The following is a 24447-nucleotide window of genomic DNA, read 5'->3' as shown; positions in this document are numbered from 1 at the left end:
TGCTTGAACCCCCCACAAGATGGAGGTGGGAGCATTAGAAGCGATGGGGGGGGGGAGTAGCACTGGGGGACGGATTTCATTCCGGTAGTGAGGGAAATGGGGGAATAGATGTATGGTTGCTTACGGAAGAGCTTTTTGCGCCAAAAGGGGAAAATTTATTTACATGCCAAGAATGAAGCGCATTTTTGGAATGCATAGGGTGGTGTGTGGAACTAGCGTCTCAATCGCAACGTTTATCCCTATGGGATGGGCGAATCCATCATAAACGGTACTTTTCACAGGTAGGTACGTTTGAGTGAGAAGGGCACCAGGGATAAGCGTTGTCTTTTACATGACTAGCATCTCAATCGCAACGTTTATCCCTATGGGAAGAACGAATCCATCGCAAACCGTACTTTTCATAGGTATGACCATTTGAGTGAGAGGGGCACCAGGGATAAACGTTGTCATTTATATGTTGAGTAGCATCACAAAGCGACAACGCTTTTCCCTGTGGTTTGGGAAGGAATGGTACTTTTTTCCAAACGATGTGTCGACATGTTAGCTTAAAACATATTTTTCAGTAATCTGTCTACTTATTTAATGGATATTTAATACAAATTCCTTTTCATCTTTTATAAGTGCATAAAATGTGCTATTTAATTATGACTACAGATGTGAATTCCTGTTAGTTTATCACCTTAAATTATTTAGAAGTTACAAGAATTTAACATGCATTTGCTTAAAACTACAAAGCACAAGAGTAATATAATGACCAAATAAAAAAGCAACATATATGGAATGGATAATGATTTGTTTTATTTTCATATTAGATACATGGATATAAACAGATCATATATTGTGATATCAATATTACATTACCTTTTCATTTACAATGTAATTTATACATTTCTAAAAAATTTATATGATCTGTTTATGAAATGCATCACAAGAACAAATTTATAAACAGCAAAAACATCAATTACAAAGATAAGAAATGTCGATTTAAAAATAGGCATTAATTAAGGGAAATTTATGATTAATTATTCACACTCACTGGATAAAAAAAACGATATCCACATTCACGTACAAAAGCAATGACAACGTTTTCTCTCATGCTCATCGAAAAACGATTCAACAGAACCGGGAAAAGTGTTGAGCTACAACTCAACATTTAAAAGACAACGCTCATCCCAGGTGCCCCTCTCACTCAACTGTGAAAAGTACGGTTTGTGATGGATTCGCCCATCCCATAGGGATAAACGTCGCGATTGAGACGCTAGTGCTTTAGCTGTAACCAACTGCCGACTCACTACACACGACTCGGTGCTGCTTCTATAATTAACTCCAGGATTCGGCACACTGCTGAATTTACCAATTGCTTGAGCTCCATTCAACACTTGAGCTTCGCTGCACTGATCCAAATAATTCCCTGTTGACTCGCGGTACGACTATTTCGGCTTGGACTGCCAGCCTTTTATAGTTTCCGGAGCAGGGCAGAAAAGATTCTAGAACAATCAAGCATATCCCGGCTTCTATCGCCAAAATTTTTGAAGATTCGCCAAGCTCGAGGGGGGGGGGGGTCGCTCGTCCGTCATCCGGTCAGCGTCCAATAGAGCTGATCGTGAAACGGTCTTTCCAACGATGGAGCTTATCGTGCTGGGAAGCAACATTACATATTTGTAATAATATTTTACCAGTTAAAACAAAGCCTTCCATTTTTTTTTTTTTTTCGATTAACAAGTTAATATGCATTCTCAAATAACTTTTAAATGTCGTACATGCCTTATAAGTCAGATATTAGTCAAAATATCCTCTTAATTTTTTTTTTTATCCTCCTTGAATTATGTATTTATAAAAAATTCGAAAGTATTCTTTAGTATTTACAACCTCTAATTTTTGAGATTTTAAATACTTTTTAATATCAATGAATAAAAATTATTTTGGAATTTAATTTTATTTCAGTTTTTTCAAATCTTAACATAGTTTTAAAGAAATTTAATAATATCTATCGTTTTAAATAAAGATTTTCATTAAGTTGCTTGTGATATCATTAAGATCACCCATTTAGTTGAAATTTACAATATGAACACAATCCTACGAAACATGCATTGCCTTTGGTGGTTGATTACGTTTTTGTAAATATTCAAAGTAAAAAGTTATCCGCGTTAGTTCAGCAAAAGGTTTATCTTATAAATATAATACTTCGATCGGCAACTTTTATTAACTCTCTATTACTGACGTAACCCGAATCTCTTACTCTACTTATAATCAAGATTGTGTGTGGGTAATCTCTCAACAGCCCAAATCGTTTGATCTAGAAATACTAAGTTTGGTCCAGATTTACTTTAAAGGGTAGAAATGTACATCGCGGAACGTTTTCTTGAAATTTTAATCAGAATTTTATTTAATAAAAAAAAAGCGATTTTGAATTTTTTTCGCAATGGCTTCCGAATATGTTACAGCATAAAAATGATTTTTACAACGTTTTAAAGTCCTAAAGTTGTCTTTTTAGTGATGCCAATTCAGCTGTAGCAATAATCTTCAATCGAGATATAATTAATTTTTAAACATATTTTTAAGGATACTTCACACCAATATTTTAGTTGTAGGAAATAAAATCGAAAGCGTTTTCATTGTTTCACCAAATATTTGACAGCCGAAAGCAATAAATTCAGTTTAATATCTATGTAGTTTACTGGAGGAATAAAAAATAAAAATAAAAAAAGAAGTTACAATGCTGCTAATTTAGAAGACAGATGAAAGAATATAATAACGTTATGACGTCACGAAACTAGTCTCTATTAGAAAAGTTCAGCAAATAATGAACAAAAAGTACGTAATAACATGGCTTTAATGTCTAACAATTTGATGGAATCATGGACTTCACGGACTTATTGGATCATGGACTTACTTGAGATCAAATATAATCAATATTTCCAACGAACCAGCTGGTTGCTGGAAGCGACCATTAATAAATAAAAAAATCATGTTATCTTGTGTTAAATCAGAAACCTAGAAGAAATTGATATAAAAGCAAAACAACGTTAAAGCAATCGGCAATTAGGAAGTGTCACAAGTAAACAGTGATGCATCAACTAGGTAGCTAGCTGCCTAGAGTCACTAGCTTGAGGGAACTATAAGTAGTAAAAACTTTATTTTCCAATTTGTTAAATAATACAAATTCAATGAATTATAAAAAATCTGGATAAGAAATACTTTATCAAATATAATTACAGTATGCAAAAACTTGTCGGCATGGGGGAAGGCAAGACAAATCCGGCAAGGGAGCAAGCACAATTTCTCTAATTTGGCATCAAAATAACTCAACAATTTATTTTACATATAATTAAAGAAAATTAAGTATTATTTATATTTCTAAAAATTCAGAAAATTGAACTTTTTTTGCAGAAAATCTGTGTATGTATGCTAACATGTATTAATTATGTAGTTATTAAATTATGTATAGATTTTAAAAAATGCCCGTTTCATTAATATTGTGTACAAATGTTGATGCTAGGCAATTTGGAGTCATAAAAGAAGATAAATAATACATTTTCACGAAGTTAATGAACTAAAAATAACTAAGCTAAAATAAATAATTAACATATTAAAAATGTATTGAAATGGGAAATAAATTGGCCAGATTATTAAAAGGCCTCATAATGCGCATTACTAACAAGGGATGCAAAATACATAAATACACCACTACAGTCAAGTCATCTAACACATAAAAAATGTGAGGCTCTAATAGTAATTTGATATTTTAGTCACATTTGTATAGTAATTTTAATGAGCATTTAGGGGTTTTTTTTGGATACTTACAGATTTTCAATTTTATTACTAGTCTTGGTGTCTCATACTACTGCTTCGACGTCCAACATTTTGATTGAAAATAAAATCCTAGTTAGCACATCAATAATTTCTTGAGTAGAAATGATGAGCCAGCAAGTCACGAACTTTTTTGAGGAAATTGAAAATGACAAACTGCATTTGCCACAAATTATTGAGATTTGATGCTTTTTTGTATCTATCCCTCCTCATAAAACTTTAAAAAAAATTAAATTTTCTGAACATTGGTGACTGAAAATAAATTGCAATTCAAGGGAGGGGGTTATACAAGTGCGCTTTTTAAAATGTTTTTGTTGATACTTTTTATTTTCGACATTTTTAATATATTTTGCAATTTTTTACTTATATCATAATAATTTTTTTTAATTCTTCGTCAGATGGCGCCACTTGCACAACATCAAAAATTTAATAAACTTATAAATGTATAATGAAATTACTGCATTGTCATCAGAAATAGACAATTGTATGAAACCAGAGTTTTAACATGTCAAGAGAGGAGTAAAAAATCGATTATAAAATCCTATCTTTATAAACATGAAACTTGTCAAGTTGAAGAAAAGCAAGCAATTATTTCGATCAAGTTACTTTATATGGCATAAAAATATTTTTAAAATCCACAATAAATTTTTTCGCAAAAGTTGAAAGTTTTCCCATTAGTATTACAAAACAATAAAATTCTTGTAAAGAATAAGGAAAAAATCTCTTTTCTCAAAAATTGGCACTTAACATTTTAGTTTTTGAAAAATTTATAGTCATGGAAATTTTTAAGTATAATGTCCTGTATAAAAGAATTTATCTAAACTTGATCTGCTTTAACCACGAGTATAAGGAAGGAAACATATCAATTAAAAAAATATTTTATTAACAACTTACATACCATTAATTTTCTATTAGAAAATGATGAAACTTTAAAATATTATTAGCTTGTTTAAATTTGTAAAAAATCGAACATTATGCTTATAAGATTATACATCTTGAATCCAAATAAAAAAAAAAAATATATGAAATCAAGTTTTATAAAAATAGTACACCGTCATAGGAATGGATAATTATTTGGATCTTATAGAGTAATTGCAGCAGTGGATTAAACTACATCAACAGTGATTTTTGTCTCTAAATTTGGATGCTAATTCTCTGCTCGGAACTATGGATGTAATACTTAAGAAAGTATCATGAAAATCTTAAAATTTTCTAGCTGATATTAAAGTCCCAGGAATTTGCTGGTAAAATGAGTTGTAAGACATCAAACTTGTTCTGAATACACATAGCACAATGAATAGTTTTTTGTCTAGATAAATAAGTATTCAAAATTTCTTCAAGTACAGGTTCATGTAGCTATCTCTCAGATAAATTCTATAATTAAGAGTTAGAATAAACAGAAAATGATGAAAAATATGAGCGTTGACTTCCACCAATGGTCAGATGACAGGTTTTAAAACATATCCACAAATATTAAATTGCCATCTATGAGCTGCATCGATTGCTGAATACAGTTAAAGATATGCATTTGGACTTCCTGCTGATGCCAGATAATGCCACCAAATATAAAAAGGTGCTCTGGGCAATATTTCTGTTATCTGCCATACATAATATAAACTTCAGGCTCTAGTGGATTAAACTGCATATTCAGCATTTGGACAATAATTATACAAAGACATGCCTAAAATACACAACCAGGTACTGACTGAAGTACATTCTAGATTATGTTGGTTCCAACAAAGAAGGCACTAAGAAAAGCATACATCAAAATCTAGTAGCCTTCAACATTACTTCTTATTTTGGAAATCAGTTCATAAACACATAATTTTTGGTCAACTTTACATTTCTGGGGATTGATTATTCCGAACAAATACCATTCCTTACAGTAGACACTAGCTATTTTTCTGTTATCTGCCATTCATAATATAATCTTTAGGCTATAAACCTCAGTGGGCTAAACTGCGTATTGAGCATTTGGTTTATTATTAGACTGAGATAAAAAGTGGAACCATTCTAAATGATGTCGGCTAAAACAAAGAAGGCAAGTAAAAAGCATACATCAAAATCTATACCCTTCAACATTATTTCAGTTTTGGAGGAAATCATTATCATAAGCAGATAATTTTTGGGAGATAATATTTTTTGGCCAACATTACATTTCTGAGAATTGATTGTTCTAAACAAATGCCATTTCTCATAGTAGATGCTACCCCCCCCCCAAAAAAAGTTGAAATGTCTGGAATTTTTGTGCCATTTTGCATCAAATTATTATAGTCTTTTTCCCAGAAATTCATTCCTGAACAAGATATATTTTTAAATTTATAATGAACAAATATCTCAAAAGTTGGTTTTACAATACAACTAATATTTCATTTTGAATTTCACTTTTGTCTTCATTATTATGGAGTGTTTAACAAGCTTACATTAAATTTTCTTATATTTTAGCTGGAACACTTATATCGTTGAATAATACAATATATAAAATATGTAACTTTTAAAGTTTAAGTTGTAAAATCCAGGAGTGTTTGTGGGACCCCAAAAAATCCCCTGAAACTTTTACGGACTTACTACCGGCATTTTGGAGTTTCGAGAAGGGGGGGGGGAAGAAATGAAAAATTACAATTATGAAGTATTGAATGACCTAATTATAAAAGTTCAATGAATTACTTTTTTTGCAAAATTAATAACCATAAATTTTCAAACATATAAACTACTACATTTTATGCAAATATTTTAAATTACCTGAATTAATTCTTTTAAAAAAATTATCTAATTTCTGCTGCTTTTTTTTTATTTTCTGATGTTTGTGGGCTTGTCTTTCTTTTGTGGTGAACTTCATAATTGCAGGAAGGTTGACTTTTATTTTCCTCATTTACAGTTGAAGAAATTTCCTCGAGAACTGCACATGCAGAGGTAGAAGCAGTTTGCTTTTCTGCTAATGTAGAAGGTTTTTCAGAGACTTTTATAGGTGACTCATCTGAAATACATGTTTTTAAGTCCTCTTGATATGTTTTCCAACTTCTGTTCATATTCAGTAACAGATCTTTGTGAATTGGATCAGTCATTGGATTTTTTGAGCCATATTTTTCACATGAGGTTTCTTTAGAAGCCATTAAATCATATTTAATAGTCTGCACTGCATCTAGGGAATCAATCTTAAGAGAGGTTCTATAGTCAGTGACAAGTGTATCCATTAAGTTGAATGCACTTTCTACTAATGGGCCATGGAAGCAGCTAAGGCAGGCTTTGACCAATTTAGCCAATGTAGGATACTTATAATCATTTGTGAAATCATCTTTTAAATTAAAAACTTTAGACCAATATTTATCAATTGTACACTTGACTTGATTTCCACTTTCATCAGATGTGTAGAGCATTTCTTTGGTAATATCAATATCACTCTGGTATAACCTTATTTCAGCTTCTACTTTTGACTTTTCATTATCACTAAAAATATGGGACATAAAAGATGATAATTTTTCAAAAGCTAATATTGTACTGGTTTTACCTCTTAGCTCTGGATCTAATGCTGTAAAACTAATTAGATATGAATTTTTAAGGGGTAATTTCTGTTTCATATGCTGAAATTTCTAAATGAAATTCTCTTGCGTACATAAATAAAAAAATATTTCAATAAGCGAAACGAAAAATTTACACGTGCATCAATAAATGAAACGAAAATTTTACACAGCGGAGAAAAAAAGTTGCGAAGCGATCAATGACAAATAGCTAATACGGCGAAAAATCTCCCTTCTCTACTTATTGGCGCCACGCCAGGAGAGATAAGTTGAACCCAGAGTCACGTTATCGCACATCTGGTCGAACGAAGTCTCCCCCTTTTTTTTCTGCCGCGCCTACTTGCCAAAAAGAATCCAGAAGAGAATGTCCGAGAACCGGGGGAATGAGTCATAACTCGCAATAAGGAAAGAACAAAAAAGAAGAAAAGAAGTTTTTTCCCCCTTTTCACGCATTATCACTGCCTTTGGAGAAAGAAAGGAAAAGTTTTCACCACACACACTGACCTTGCGTTTTCTGCTTTAAAAGCAAACAAAATTACCCAGATCAAAATAAATAATTCATTATTATTCCTACTTCCTTTTGAACGACGATCCCCGGAAATTCCGGGGATCAAAGTTCAAAATCCCCGGAATTCCGGGGTTTCCCCGGAGAACAAACACCCCTGAAAATCTAAATACATAAATAAAGGGAAATTGTTTTGTAGCTGTTTGAGATGGGTTGCTACAAAAATATAAACAGAAAATTGAGATGGGTGGTTCTGGTTTAAAAAATAAAAGGAAATGGTTAATAGGTAATCCTGATTATAGATTGTAGCACCATGTGATCTATATGTTTACTGTATAGAGCAATTGTTAAGATACCCCATAGAGATAACTATACAGTTTAGACCAGACATTTAGATTCATGTGCTGCTACATTACCAAGTACAGATGACTTGTTTCTATGGAGGATAGCGCGATTGTCAACTATAACCAATGATAGTCACAGCAAATCCCAAAAGTTCTTTAGCATCAAAATAGTTTTAATTTATTGATCTATTCCTTCACTGATATTGCGTAATTCACTGATATTATATCACATACAAATAATAATAATAATTTTGGAAACAAAAATCAAATCAGCGATATTACAGTATAATTTAATGCTTTTATAATATACATTTGCTGTAGTAAGAAAAATTCACATCCCTATTGATGCATTACAGATATTCTGTACAAACACCATGATCCTTATTTGAGTATTTGTTGTGCACAGAGATCCTGTAATGATTAAAAGCACAAAATGATGGATAAAACTATGGAATAAGAGTAACTGTAACAGTCAATGTCGGCTCTTCTTTGATTTATGTTTTCTCATAGGTGGTGATTCTGGGGAAAGGCGTCGTTTATAGGGTGACTTTGATCTAGATCTCCGTGACCTTTTAGGACTCCGACTTCGAGATCTGCAAAAAAAAAGAAAAAAAAAAAAGAAAAAAAGAGAAAAATTATCATTAGTCTATTTATTTATATTTTAAAGAAATATTTATTTTGAGATTTAATACAGAAAAGAAACTTGGATATAAAACATGCATAATTATTCAGGCATCCACAGAAAGGCTGAAAAGCCTTTTGTTTACTTCCTTCCCCTTTTTTAAAACAGGATCATAAAACGGTGTGGAAAGATCTTATTTTTTTTTTTTTTTTTTTTTTTACAACAATTGTTTTCTATTCCACTATTATTACTGATTGATGCCTCCCAGAAGTGTTTGAAGGCAGAGGTATAATTTACATTAAGCTTTATGCTTGCTTACTGAAATTTTTTGCTAAAATGCCTGGATATAATAAATTCAGATATTTTTTGCGATATTCACATCTTGTGTTGAGTAATGATTCTGAATGTGAAAAAGGTATTTGGAAGGGAAAGGAGACATTTTGACATGGTTACATTGGGCAATATACCAACATATTTGTAAATGTTAACTGAGTTTGCAGTCGATGTAAATATTTTCTGTCCTGTGCTGTATCTTGTGCAGTTCTATCAATCTAAATTCTAAAAATTTTAATAAATTTTGGTAATTTACTTTGAGAATGAAGTCACTTTCTATGTACCTATAAACATTGTACTATGTTATTAACTTCAGAACTTTATTCTCTTTAAATGCTAATTAAATCTAAGCAACTTCTTTGGAAATGCATTTGTTTAAATTTGAATAAATTAAAAATCCTCTTAAATCTTAATAATGTATTAAGTGTACAGAGAGTTCATTAGAATAATTATTCTTAAAGTGAAAAAATAATAAAAATGAAAACTTTTTAAATGATTAAATTTTTGACATAGCATTAATTTTTATTTTAATGTTTCCACATCAAATATATCTTTAGTTAATTAACAAATTATAACCATATATAATATAAAATAAAACTTCTAGAAATTATAAAGTATTATAATTTGTATAAGACCCCCCCCATTAGTCAATAATAGTTTTGATGATAGAAATATGGCGCTGCAGGAACCTCAATGATGTAAATCAACATATGAATGCAAGAAGGGGGAGGAAAATACTTATCTTCGTCTTTACTTTCAGCAGTTTTTGTATTTTAAAAGAACTGTATTTCAAAGAGCAAATTAATTCAGAGGGTTAAAAGTGGGATGAGTGCAAAGAGAACTACTACCATAAACAATATTTAATACTTTGTGGAACATTACATTAAAAAAAAATTCACCTCAAAAAACAATAATTCATCATTCAACTCCTAAAGAATCTCTACTAGTAATAAAGAATAAAACTTACCTTCTAATTTTCTTTGGAGAATGTGACCTATAAGATTTATGAGGGGAATGTATGTTTTCTGATAGTGACATTGCAACACTACGTGGACTAATTTTTCTAGTCATTGAATAGTAGCTGGGGCTTTGACTGTGATCCCCTTCATCAGATGACGGAGAATGGGCACGAATAACAGGAGATGAAGAATGAGATTTGTGTCGCTTATGGCTGCGTTCGCTTCCATCTCGATCAGACCTTGAATCACGCTCAACCTAAATAAAAAATATTAAAAATTTTTATACAATATTTAAGTTTGCATATAATCTTGCACACTTTCTTTCTCTTTACACAATCAACTCAAATTTTGGCAGAGTTAATTACATTTTAAAATATATATTAAGAAAATATATTCAGTGTTTTAAAATCATTAATTTAAAGTTAATGAAATTTGAAATGTGATAATAATTTCAAGTCTTCCAGTAGTATTTTAAATTTAATTGACATGCAGTACAAAATTCTTACAGACATTAAAGAATTGATAAAAAGAACATCTCATTTTCAAAAATCCATCTTATTCTAGATTTTTTTTTTCTGACATTAATTTGTGAGAATAAATTTGTATAAACTTTTTAAAACTTAAGAATAAGACCTGTTTCAGATCTTCCCAACTTTCTGCCAACTCTTAATAAAAAGGAAAGTGTAATTTTATTCAAAAATTCATCTATTCATTATCTTGAACAAGAAATTTAAAACATAGCACAAATTTCTAAAGTACCCTTAGTTTTAAAGATAATGATTTTTATGAAGTTATACAAGTATTTGTTATAATAACTTTTTCTTTAAGACATAAAATCAGAATAACTAAAATTTTCCTTTAAAAATCTAATATTTTGCATGATTTTTTTAAAATAAAAATCTCAATATTATCATTCCTAAAAGACAAACAATAATTTTAAGCAGAGAAACAGATACTTTCATCTCACCATGAATGCTATATGAGTATGTTAGAGCAGAAATATTAAGTGATAGACAAATATTAAGTGCTTAGTATAAAAGTACTTCTTTATACAAATTGCTACAAAGACATTTTCTAATACAGATATAGGTATATCAAATCTGTTTCAAAATCATTCAATCAAAAGCACTATCACTTGTCTATTTCCATTAGCTTTTCAAATCACTGAATTCATGCTTATCATCCGAGCATAATGGCACTATCTATTTCACTTTGTCTTCTTCACTTTAGCTGAGAACTAAAATGGATTAATTTTAGAATTGCAATATATTATGAACAGGGCCTTCAACACTCTCCAGAAGTTTCAATGTAAGATTTTATTTTGTTATAATTCATTCAAATCTTTTTGAGATTCCTAAGAGCATTGCTGCAGGGATAGAGGAACTCAAATTGACTGCTAATGCAGACAAGACAAATTATTGCATCTTTTCTACTGATAAAAGACATAGTAGCACTTTCAACTTGAACATCAGGAGCAAGGATTCTAGCATAGAGGAGGATGACCTCACTAAATATTTTGACATTATCCAAGATTCTGAACTTTGATTTACAATGCATATTGCACCAAAATTACTGAAAATTTAATTATTTTTTGTAAATTGTATGATACTACCACAAGAGGTTCAAGATCACAAACTCTGAAAAGAATATATTGCATTGTTATTAGACCAGCGCTTGAATATGTCACCTCATTTGGAATCCGACAGGCTGAAACTGGATTCCGTCCAACACAGAGCCTCAAGAATTATAACTGGCAAATCTTTTTAACCAACAATGAAAAGGCAGACTGCGATAGTGTCTTGCTTCACTAAGAGAGAGGGCACACTCTTGCCAAAAAGTTAACTAAAAGCTCTGTTGCGAAATGCAGATCACATTTCCACTAGGATCTACAATGAATAGAGAGATTCAACTAGAATCCCAAAATTTTCGACTCTCCAGCTTGACAGACAAATAAAGAATATTCAGTTGGAGCATTCTTCCCTAGATTTTTTTTAAGAGCCCCTCATTTGAAGAAAACAACCAGAGAAAACTAAGTTTTGCTTGAATTTGTTGCAACCCAGCTTTAAAAAAGAAGATATGATGGCACTTAAAAATAAAAGGTTTAAAACAATAAACAAGGTTTCACAGGAAAACTTAGTAGTCGAATACATCCATAGCCCGTAAAAAAAATAACTCAACAAAGGAGATGCTGGTGTTATCTTCATCCTTCCAGATGTTAACAGACAAAAACAGATTCTAAATTGGCCTTGGAAGCTAACAGAAATGCAGAGATTAACATCAACTACAATATAAATATCATTCTAGAAAGGCTCCACAGCAAGAGAAAATTCTGTGCATTACAAAGAGGACTGTAAATGTAAAAATTAAGGAAAACCAGTGTGCTGAATTTTTAGTTCAAGAAGCTAGAGACCTTGACCAATTCAATACCCCCATCATGCTTGCAGATGCAAAAGCAAAAGCCAGGTATAGACTTTTGAAAGATATAGACCTTTAAAAAGCCACTTATCAAAGACTTTGACTGCCACAAAATATAACATTCATAATAGCCATATTAAGAACAAATCATTATAAAGGTATGAAAAATTGTCCAGACAAAATATTCATTCAAAACTTCTTCACCAAAATACATCTTTGAAGATCCAATTTTTGACACAAGCAATTTAAAACTTTGAATAATACCATCCATTGGCCTATTGTAGGAAATCCTGTATAACCACCAGGCACTGAAATTGCAGTCACAGTTATTCGAATCTTTAGAGGAGTCTGACACTGAAATTGCGCTTAAAATTTTTCTTTGATATGTTTTTAAGTTTTAGAATATTGAGTGTTTTAAGGTATTTAATGATTTAGTGTATCTAGATATATACTTTGAAGTATATTTAAGTGTTTCTAATTATTTCTCGCCATTCTATCATTTTGATTTTTTTTGCTGTCAATTCATGGACATGGAAACAACAACATAAAAATAAATAAATAAAATAAAATCCTTCTAAATTATTCAAATAAATGAGAAATTTTTAAAAATTATTAACAGATTTCATTCCGGCTCATATATACATTTAATTATTTTAATATTAAAATAAATTTAAGTGATGAAACTGCAGACCATATGATTCAACTTAAATTTCACATTTTATTGAGCTTGTTGCATAGTTTTTTCAGTGGGATGCAATTGAAACAATAAATCCCCCCCCCCAAATTTCAGATTTATTTTAGCATGAATGTTTCAGAAAAGATTCAAATGAATAAATGACATCTGCCAATTTTGAAGATCAAAATTAATAAATGATACCTTACAAATCAAAATAATAAAAAAATTATTAAAGGAATTAAAAATCAAGCATATAAAATAAATTTAAATATATACCTTCTTTAGCAGCTTTTGTCTATAATATTCCACTTGATCTGAAAATTTCATCGAAGGTTTGCGAGAACGCTTTCCCGATTCTAATTCATCTTGATATTTCATCACTTTCATCTAAATAAGTGGGAAAAAAGCAAACAATGAATGAGTACACTATTTTTTATTTTATTTTTTTTAATCCTTACACTATTATCAAATTATATAGAATTTGAAAATTTAAATGTTTTAGTGCCATTAAAAATTTACATTAATACTTTAATAATTAACAAAAAGATAAATTGTCTGCAGTCAAACGGAATAAGAAAGCCCACAATTAAATATATACATAAAAGTAACATAAAATGAGAGACTACAAGTTTATGTATAGAACACAAAATAAACAAATTTAAGCGATTAATAAGAATGATCCACCGACATAAAAAGCTAGAACTCCAAATGACACAAATTTCATGGACATGCCAGAGTGTGATTAGATTAAGCAACAAATTTATAAACCTCCATTAATAAAATGGAATTCAACTAGCTGAAATACGAGAGACAATTATTTAATATAATGTCAGAAGGAACATTTATAATAAACTCCCTCTCCGACTCCATGAATAAATGATGTTTGAGTAAAACATTATTTCAAAAACATCTTTCCAGTTGTTACTTAATAAATAATTAGAGCTTTTAATCATTCAAATTCCAAAAAAATTTCAAACAATTAACAATGAAAATGAGACAATTAGATATTTATATGTAATAAATTAACATTATTTGCATTATTAATTTGCACCAATGTAATAGCAAAACAAGACATACTTCTATTTCTCTTAATTTTGCTCTTCTTTGCTCGTTGATATCAGTCTTGAAATTTTCCATCACAGAAATAGAATCTTTGCTATTTTCATCTTCATGTGCAGACATTTCATCTTGAGTTGAAGCAGTATCATCCATTGGCCTAATTATAAATAAAGTAATTTAAACCTTTTAATTAAATATTTTAAGATGGTTAGTTTAGATCCCATGCCTCAAACTATTTAAAATATTCTTACTAGGCTGTTCTAATACGGTGTTTATTAGCATACATTCAAACATGTAAGTGGGAAAAATGCTAACATTCTCTAAATAGTTAATCATAACTTACTGGCCATCAATATCATCTACTTGCTCTTGATCCTCATTTTGTTCTAAAAGATCCCACTTTGATGTTGTTATTGCTAAAAATAAATTCTAAATTAAAAAATGGAAGCAATAAAGAACACATTCAGTTCATCCCTTAAATATAGGAAAATATATAAAAATTCTCTCACTAAAACTAATTTCAGTTAGAATTTAAAATATTAAAAAAAATTTCCATATTAACTTTATTGCAACTTAGCCCGGAAGAGAATGCAATATTATAATATTAGTAACAGCTGATAAAATTTCAATTCAATTTTGTATTAAATCATTGAATAATTAAAAAAAAAAAATCTGCATAATTAAATTGTTTACTATAACATAAGAATAGCATTTTAAACAAACACTCTTTTAAGAGCAACATTAGACTATTTTTATTTCAATACATAAGTTTTAATTGCATTTCAAGCTCTATATATGCTTTAAAAAGAATTTTGGAATGTGTTTTACCTTTTTTTTTCTGTGGTAATAGGCAATATAATTAACAATAAATGGATAAGGGAGGGGATTCCTCTTTGTAAATTTTAAAGCAAAAGTAAATTCCTTACCATTTAAGTTTTTATTTTTAAATTCCTTTCAATCCTTAAACAAAAACCAGCAGGGATATTCTACTCAAAACTTTCTTGTATACTCTCCAATTAATCCCCTCCCAATTAAAATTGTTGTTCTTAAGTAGAGTAGAGAATACCCTGCGTGGCATCGTAAACAATAGTTACAAAATACAGATCTTGGTATGAATTCAGAATTTTTAATGAATCTATCTTGAGAATACATGTTTTGGATGCCTTTTTGCCAACTGGATTGACACCAAAATCTGATATGACACTACAGTTGTAGTCACAAAACAATATTAGGAACTTCATTACTTTAAGTCACTATGTTTATGGATTATTGTGTCTAAACGTACGCAAAAGTATGGACTGGCAAATGGTCAACTACATGGCAGATATGGTTCAAAACTTGATATGAATCTATATTTTAGATCTGAAAGGAAAAGATTCAACAGAATCTCAAGTTTAAATTTTTTGAAAATTAAAATATTTCCACCATACTTTATAATAACAAATATAAAAATAACATACAAATGTAGGCTTCTACAAAATTTATATTATTGAAAAGTTTTGAAGTTTTTATCAAGTGTCAAATGTTTGTATCAGTTGATCAGAGCTAAACATTTATCTTTGTAGTTTAAACACATTTTTTAAAAAAAGCTAATTTATCATTATTATTAAGTACTAATATATCATTTGATTCTTTATTTAGATATTGGCGGTGGGGAAAAAAAAAAAAAAAACCACCCACTTTTTGTAATACTGGAATTAAAATCTTAATTGTTGCACTTTTGAAAATTTCAATTATGACTATTAAGTGGAGTAAAAGAAAATTTATCATCAGCTTTTTTTAGAAAAATATCCTTTGGCACTTGTGTATTAATTGCATGCCAAACTTTACGCCTATTCGCATGTCATTGGTGGATATAGTCAATAGACCAATATAACATTCTCTGTCTTTTTTTGACAATTAATCAGTATTGAGGGTTAAAGGTTATTAATAAAATACTTATAATATATTCTCATTAACACAGCAAATATCTAACCAAAGTATTGTTAAATTAACAAAAGCTCCAAAATGAGTTTCATGTAAAAAATGTTTAAATAAAAAAATATTATGTTAATTTCTCAAAATGTCAGGAATTATATAGGAAATTATTTATATAATGTATATTTCAACATATAATTCAAAATCGGAATGTAATCTATTTTACACTCTTGGAAGATAATTGACATCCAGTTAGTAAATTGATTGATCACTATAATAGTCAATTTTAAGAAAAGTATTTTATTTCAATAGCAAAATGTGAATTAAATTTTTCCGATAGTATTTAATAACATTTTAAGAAGAAATAAGTAATTGAAAAATTCCAACTGAATTTCTAATGGTTAATGAGATTCCATCATCAGCGAGTGTGTGTGTGTGTGATTTTTCACATTCGTGCATATTATCATGGAAAAAAAATACAATTTGGAAAACTGATTCCCTTAAAAACGAGAATTGGCTGTACAAGAGAATTGTTTATATGGCAGCATACCGTGCTAAGCTGTAATTTTTAAAAAACAATAAACTGTCAAATGCGTTAATCATTTCAAAAACTTTTTTTATTATATTAGTTAATTTGGTAATTTTTTCACAAATTTGGCTAGGATTTTTGTTTGATATCACCTAATCACTAAGTGTGTAGTGATATTCATTTTACGAATGCTGAAGAAACTACAATTGTAGAAACCAAATTATTTTATTTTAAGAGGAGAAATAACCATACAGAGAGTCAAGAGCTGATATGCTGCCATAAGATGCCAAGTTATAATATTTTTAAATGATAAGTCGCCAAATATGATAATCTTTTTCAATTTCTAATAATGTTAGTTCAGCATGTATAGACACATTTGGTTAGAATTTTTCTGACTTAGCATGAAAGTAGGTACATGTTTCTTCTGTTATACTGGAAAAATAAACATATATTCTTGTTTCCAAGATATAATAAAATACATTCAAAAGAATTAAAATATGCAAAAAATTCTGGAAATTTTAAAGCTAGTCATCTTTACATAACATTGCCATTAAAATTTCATCCTCCTTTATTTTTATTTAATTAGTTTTATTTAAGCTTGTAATCTTTAGATCATTGGCTTTTATTTCATTGTTTAAATGCACAAGTTTTATTTTTCCAAAACTATGGACACAAATTGTTGATATTAAAAGCAGTCAAAATAGGGATTAAAAATCATTTTTAGCTGCTACTAAGCAATTTACAAAAAACTTTAAACACAAAAGTTGTTTGTCTTAAGGGTCTAATTTGATTAATTTTTTTTTATCAACAATCATCAGGAAATAATGAGGAAAAGAAAATTTCAATTTCCCACCATTTACATTCTCTTTGAGCTAGAAGGCTCATCTATGAACTCTGAGGGTTTTACATTTCTTACAACATATCCTAAACTGGTCAATATCCACTTTCTCTCTCTTTCTCACACTTATCTATATACATACAAGCACCACTCTCATTCTCATACATATCTATATACATATACAAGCAAGCACATACTCTTTCTTACACATATCTATATACTTATATAAGCAAACACTCACTCTTTCTTACATATATCTATATATTTATACAAGCAAACACTCACTCTTTCTTACATGTGCACACACATACACAGAGAGAGAGAGATGTATCATATGTGTATAATCTTCGAATAAGAAGTTGTTTCGGTTCTAAGCACCATGATCAGTAAACATCTGCAAAGATTTTCATGAGAACCTTTGCAATAGGTTGTCTTCCTATAAAGAAACTATCACCAGTAAAAATTTTGCAATGTAAAATAAATCAATGGTTTTTAATGATTAATTACCTTGAGCTTCAACTGTTTCAGGGTCAATAGTTTCCCACTTAGAAGGTTTAAATTTCGATGACATATCCGGTGGTTCTGGTAATCTTTCCTCCTCTAATGGTTGGCCATCTAAATCTTCATTTACTAAAGATTATGGAAAAAAAAAAAAAAAAATCTAGATACATATCAATTGCATAAAAAAATTAAACATAACAACTAAATCAGAATTTTAAAGGATAATTACTTCAAAAAATTAACATATGGAATTGTATTATTACTATATGCAATTATTTGAAATAAGGAATGATATGTAACTTTATTTATTGATTAAATTATGTAACCAATCGCTACTAATTTTGATTCGTACAAAAATATGATGAACTGACAAGATCTAAAATTATAACAAACTAAACTTGACATTGGCTTGTAATAGATTTTCTAAACAAGAAGATACTGTAAGTGCTAGATGATATAAAAAAAGTACAGCATCAATCCAGCAACAACTATATATATGTGATACAATTTCTATTTAATCTACATTTCAAAACTAATTGCCTAATCTCAAACCCTGGCTTAATATCATTTGAGTTGCATGGGCAATTATTTTCCCACCAAACTGTAGAACTATATTGGCAAATTCCTTTCTAAAATATATAAGTTCAAACTGTTTTCTCATGCAATCTTTTCCCTGCCTTCCATCTTAGTCAGTTCTGTGTGCTGCTCTCATCATGACTTAAAGAATTATAAGAGATAAAAATTGGATTATTTCTTAAAAAAGTTGAATGTCCTGTTTAAATCTAACAAAAACAGATTTTTAGAATTAAAATCATACAATATGCATCAACACCTATTTTGTTTATTTAAGAAGATCCTAGCACAAAGTTTATATATACACTTTTTAATAAAAAGCAGTTGAAAAAATATTCATTAGCCAACTGATTTTTTTTTTTTTTATTCCATTGCCAAATGAACATAAAAATACCTCTAATCTTTTAAAATTTCTTTATAATTTAATTAAATGACATCTTCTATTTTGGAAATATATTACTATTTTGATTTAATTAGGAGTTCATAAAATAATTAAAATGTTATGTTTATAAATTTCCTAATTTTTTTAAATTAAAATATCACTACAAATGACATAACATCATTTTATAACTTTCAAAATTCAATAATCTAATAGAAGTATGATGTGCAAATAATAAGTAAAAAGGTTAATTTAAGTGCTACAAGAATAAGTTCAAATTCTATACAATAAAAAAAATTAATATATTAAAAAAACTATCCATATTTAAAAATCTAATCAATATTAAAGGACCAATGAAATATAATTTTAAAATGCAATCAAACAATATGTACATGGTACACCGTCAATATCATCTCTGTCTTCACTTAAGGGTCCTTCAAGAGGTACACCATCAATATCATCAGTAGATAATGGAACACCATCAATATCATCAGAGGACGGTATTTCAGTATCTGTATTGGGCACTTGGGTAGTTTGGGAAGAATTGCTATCCTCATTGCCTTCTCGAGACTATTCAACGAAAAGAAATCATTAACACCAAATCTGATTTTTTTTTCTAAGAACAGAACATTGAATAATGAAACCTAGTTAGTAACAAAAAATGTTGTTAGTTAACCATGCTTAAAAATCAAAAGTAATTGAGATAATTTTTAATTCCCTTTTCTTATGATTGAAACAGTTTACAAAAACCAGTTTTAATATTAAATCAAAGTTTTAATAAAAGTCTTACCAATGGTACTAGTCCCAAGAACAAATTCTGCAGCTTTATAAGAAATTCACTAGGATAAATGGCCCAATCTTCCCAAGCTCTAAAACAGCTTACAACACGTTGCTAGAAACAGAAATTACATTACTATGCTAAAAATGTCAGAATTGTTTCTCTTTGACAGCCTTATTTGGTTTTTAAAAAATAAAAATTAGGAAGTACATAAACAACAATACATTGATTTAAATAAGGAAACTGACAAGATTAAAGATACCTTAAATTGTTCAGCTCTTAGTCGTCCTTCAATACCTTGAAAAATTTCATGGAGATCTTTAAAAATATCAGGTAATTTATTTTGAAACCTGTAAAAGACATATCACCATTATTACAAAAGAAAAAAAATCTCATCTGAAATATAAAATTTTACTTGAAATGGAGATAGAAAATTATAATAAATCATACCCTTTTCGAAAAAAAGATGCATTTGCCACTTTTACACTGCAGTTATGTAAAATATCAGATACAAGGTACAATCTTGCTATCTAAAAAATAAAATGCATAATCAATAAAATATTTAAATAAGTTATACTTTAAAATATTTATTTTACATATATATGAAAGAATGAAACAAATTTTTAATCTATTAGAAAGATGAGAAAAAGAATTGGGCAATATATTTTACGTTTTTCATAAATAGTACCATCCTGTAATGTAAAGAGTAAAAAAATAAATTAATCAATTAAAAAAAAATTACCTTTTTGTATAAAGGTGCATCTGGCGTTGCAATAGCTTCAGCTATACAATCAATGATTTCCTCAGCAGCTTCTGCATGATCAATGCAATATATCATCACTTCTGCAATTTTATGCTTTTCTGGAGTTATGTGACGAAGCAGATCTTCAAATTTATCTCTTTGGCTAAAGAGAAAGAAAGTATTCCAGTTTTTAATAGCAAAAGTAAAAGTTGATATATGCATGAAAAATAGCAGAACAATGGAAAAAGTATGAGAAATAACTTTGACATAGTCAAGTCAGAAATTTTTAGACAACAATATTACTGATAGTTTATAGATTTTCCTTTACTAAAAGAAAATAAAGATATTTTCCATATAACTGATTATATTTTCATAGATTCTACCTTATGTACAGCAAAATGATAATCATCCAGAACTTTATGATGAGTCTATACAGTTTTGTTTACTACTATTTAAAAGGATTAAGTTTGTGAAAATAGTCACAATAACATTTTTAATATATTACATAAATGAAAAGATTCTGACACATGTTTTTCAGAAGATTAATTATTAAAGAATTATACCTATATATCTTATTGATTCAAAATTTTAGTTTAAATTTTTCAGACTGAAACAATTTCATTACATTTTATTCACATAAGCATCATTTAAACATAAAAAAGTAACCTTTTTCAAAATTTGTAATTAATTAGTAACTTTGTAATTTGTCATCACTTATATTTCATTTTAGCATTGACAATTGTTAGTGGCTTAATAATAATGAAAAATATATGAGAATCACTATTTTGAAAAATTATAAAACTAGAAAGTGGCAAATATTGAATGAAAACTTTAATAAAAAATTAATGGTGAAAACTATCTAGTTAAAAATAAGAAATAAATAAAAATATATATATATAAGTTTGAATATATTATATACTCATATGCACTCTTACCTATCAGATAGAGATCCTTTTTTCGGTTCTGTGGGTCTAGGCACTGGAGGCTGCTGGTCTACTAATTCATCAGGCATGCCTTGAAGATATGGATTAAGAGGTGGAGGCCGCCAAATGGATCCATTTTTAAACATGCTAAACTCCTCTGTATGCCATTTGCTGGGATGATCACCCTGTAAGAATAAAATAATCATAAAATAATAATGTCAAGACTTCATATTTGCGAGTAGAGTGAAAAGAACATTCGAATAGATAATTAATAAACATTTTATGCCACATTCATAAATGCTAAGGACACAATTATTTTCTGATAATTGGAACATCCCAGTAGGTTATTAATTAACATTTTATGCCACATTCATAAATGCTAAGGACACAATTATTTTCTGATAATTGGAACATCCCAGTAGGTTATTAATTAACATTTTATGCCACATTCATAAATGCTAAGGACACAATTATTTTCTGATAATTGGAACATCCCAGTTGATAATTAATTAACAATTTTATGCCACATTCATAAATGCTAAGGACACAATTATTTTCTGATAATTAATAATAGGTACAATATTCTCTAATAATATTCTCTGTTCCAACATTTTATTTGATATGTATAATCCTATTTTAAATTTAAAAATGTACAATGCCACATTAACCCTTCAGAATACAGTAGATTTCCAAATAATTTTTACAAAAGTCAGAAGAATTACGATAGGATATAAATAGAAAAGAGGGAAATTATCACAAAGTGATAAAGGCATTTCCTTTTTTAATCAAATAATTCAATATGTTTCTTAAATATTCTTCTTTTATAAAATCTATTTGATTTCTTGAATGATAAAATATTGACAATTTCTATTAAGATCAGCAAAATTAAATCAATTAAGATTTTTTTTAAAGTTATATTGTTTTTAAAAGTAGATAAACAGAATTTGATTCATTAATATTTTTCCAAAGAGATAATAATAATTCAGTTTGTCAATTCATGCAGATTGACATAACTATTATTATATCATAATTTATTATTATCGTTATGCTGATTTTGTGGTTAGTAACATTTTTGACACATATTTGGTATCAAATGCTTCTTTAAGAAATGTAAAATCTCATACCTTGATTCTCAAGGTACAGGAAGATTTCCAGAAACTCAATCTTTCAGCTCACTCAATAAAACGTGACAACTCATTTTGGAGCTTAATTTCAGAGTTAGTTGAACTCTGCAGACAATATGCAATGCCAAGTGTATTTTATGATATCCATATTTCATGCTATTATATAGTTTATGTTTCATTGCAATAGAGTTTTGAGTGAAATAAGCATATTTCCTCTCTTGAATTTGTATCATTTTACTGCAAATTAAAGAATTTTAATCAAGGAACCTGTGCTATCATATGTGCCTCCTTTTATATATGAAAATGGTACATTGTGCAACCTTATTATTATTAATGTATAACCTTGCACAGTTCAGCAGATCAGAATTGCGAACATTTTCACCAGAAAATGGAGCAAAATTTTAAAATTTTGTGAAGCAAATAAAATTAATTTTACTCTTTGAAACAAGAATTGCATTACTATCAAATGTTTATAATGAATATATGAGGAAAATTCAAGCAACCAAATACAAAATATTAAAGGAAAAATGAGTTTGAGATTTCTAGAACTTCTTTATTAATGGTATACTTTAAATATGCATCATAAGAACAAAATAATCAGAATATCTTAAAATGCCCATGATAAAAAAGTTAAAAAGCTGAGTTAAAAAAAAAAATTCATTCCATTATCATTTTGGGAATAAAGTTGCAATAATTAAAGAATTTTTTTTTTGGGGGGGGGGATGCAATACAAACTTAAGAATAAGTAATGCTCCAGATAAGAAATCAGAGTTTTAGTATTTTGAAAAGGGTAGCAAACATTAGTGGATGCTAAACAGAAAGTTTGGATTTTTAGGTTTAGTTAACTTTTTATTTTGTTATTTTTTTTTAAAGTTAAGTCATGAATATAAAAACTCCTCAATATACATACATACCTTGAGAATAGAATAGAGCCTCCACCTATAATATACATGAGCTGGACTTTGGTTATCAAATAAAAACCTGAAAAAAATCTCAAAAATTAGTATGAAAATCAAGATATTCAATGATTTGCTTAAATCTAATGGGTTAGATTTGTGAAGGATATTATGCCTTATTAAAGAAAAGTACATTTTTATCAAATGAATGGATGGATATAATTATTTTTATAAATTTATATATCGAACTGACTGCATTTCAATTATTATTAAACAATTCTGTTGCAGCCATTTACTTAGGATATATTTTAATTTAGAAAGTTGGATACTTCAAATAGTATTGCATATTCATGCAAAAAAAAAAAAAAAAAAAAAAAAAGGTAATACGGAAAGACTGCAGATGAATAAATGTACAGATTAAATGTAAAGCTACAAGGAAACACATAATACTAATAGATGAGCAAATTTAACAAAAGACCATGAGAAAAAAGATTAATTAATTAACTAAGATTAATTAAATATTTTAATGACTTCAGTTATAATGATTTTATGCTATATTAATATTCTGCTAGTATCAAATTCAGAACCATTAAAGAGAGATCTCATAATTTTGACTCTTGGTTGATTGAAGAGATCTAGTTACAATTTAACATGTATAACGTCTATATACATGTCTATTCCGATTTTAAAGCATTGATATTTTCTTATTTCAAAACTAATGAGCTTTAGCTATTGTGTCTTTTTGAGTTTCTAGAAATCCCCCATAGAAAACATGAAGGTTGAGAAGCAAATTAAATGGCAATAAACAATCAAATCAGGTTTTAACATTCAAATTTTTAAGTCATATAAATTTCTTTTGTTCACTGCTAATTGTTAATACTTACAACTTTTATGGGAACAAATTTTGGAACTACCAAATACACTAATATATTTTAAACAGAAAAAATAGGGAAGACGAGAGAAAAATTTAAGACATAATCTATCATTTCTTCACAAATAGGTACTT

The 24447-nt window shown here is 28.7% G+C and overlaps 1 protein-coding gene across 2 annotated transcripts in view; it reads right to left on the bottom strand.

Annotated features, from left to right (window-relative positions):
- Positions 1–8449: 8449 nt before the first annotated feature.
- LOC129965487 (U2 snRNP-associated SURP motif-containing protein-like) overlaps positions 8450–24447 on the bottom strand; it is a 39035-nt gene continuing 23037 nt past the window's right edge. For both annotated transcript variants that reach the window (XM_056079409.1, XM_056079408.1), the window contains exons 13-25: positions 23460–23526; positions 21434–21606; positions 20499–20661; positions 20207–20286; positions 20019–20106; positions 19769–19870; positions 19371–19548; positions 18033–18155; positions 14585–14657; positions 14260–14398; positions 13459–13569; positions 10100–10347; positions 8450–8770 (exon numbers count right to left, since the gene is read on the bottom strand). In XM_056079409.1, coding sequence (XP_055935384.1) covers positions 8650–8770; positions 10100–10347; positions 13459–13569; positions 14260–14398; positions 14585–14657; positions 18033–18155; positions 19371–19548; positions 19769–19870; positions 20019–20106; positions 20207–20286; positions 20499–20661; positions 21434–21606; positions 23460–23526 — 1666 coding nt within the window. In that variant the 3' untranslated portion in view covers positions 8450–8649. The remainder of the gene's footprint in view (positions 8771–10099; positions 10348–13458; positions 13570–14259; positions 14399–14584; positions 14658–18032; positions 18156–19370; positions 19549–19768; positions 19871–20018; positions 20107–20206; positions 20287–20498; positions 20662–21433; positions 21607–23459; positions 23527–24447) is intronic.

This window comes from Argiope bruennichi, chromosome 4, assembly GCF_947563725.1.
Source record: "Argiope bruennichi chromosome 4, qqArgBrue1.1, whole genome shotgun sequence".
Lineage (NCBI taxonomy): Eukaryota > Metazoa > Arthropoda > Arachnida > Araneae > Araneidae > Argiope > Argiope bruennichi.
The sequence above is the reverse complement of the archived record's forward strand: the minus strand, read 5'-3'. Positions and strand labels throughout refer to the sequence as shown.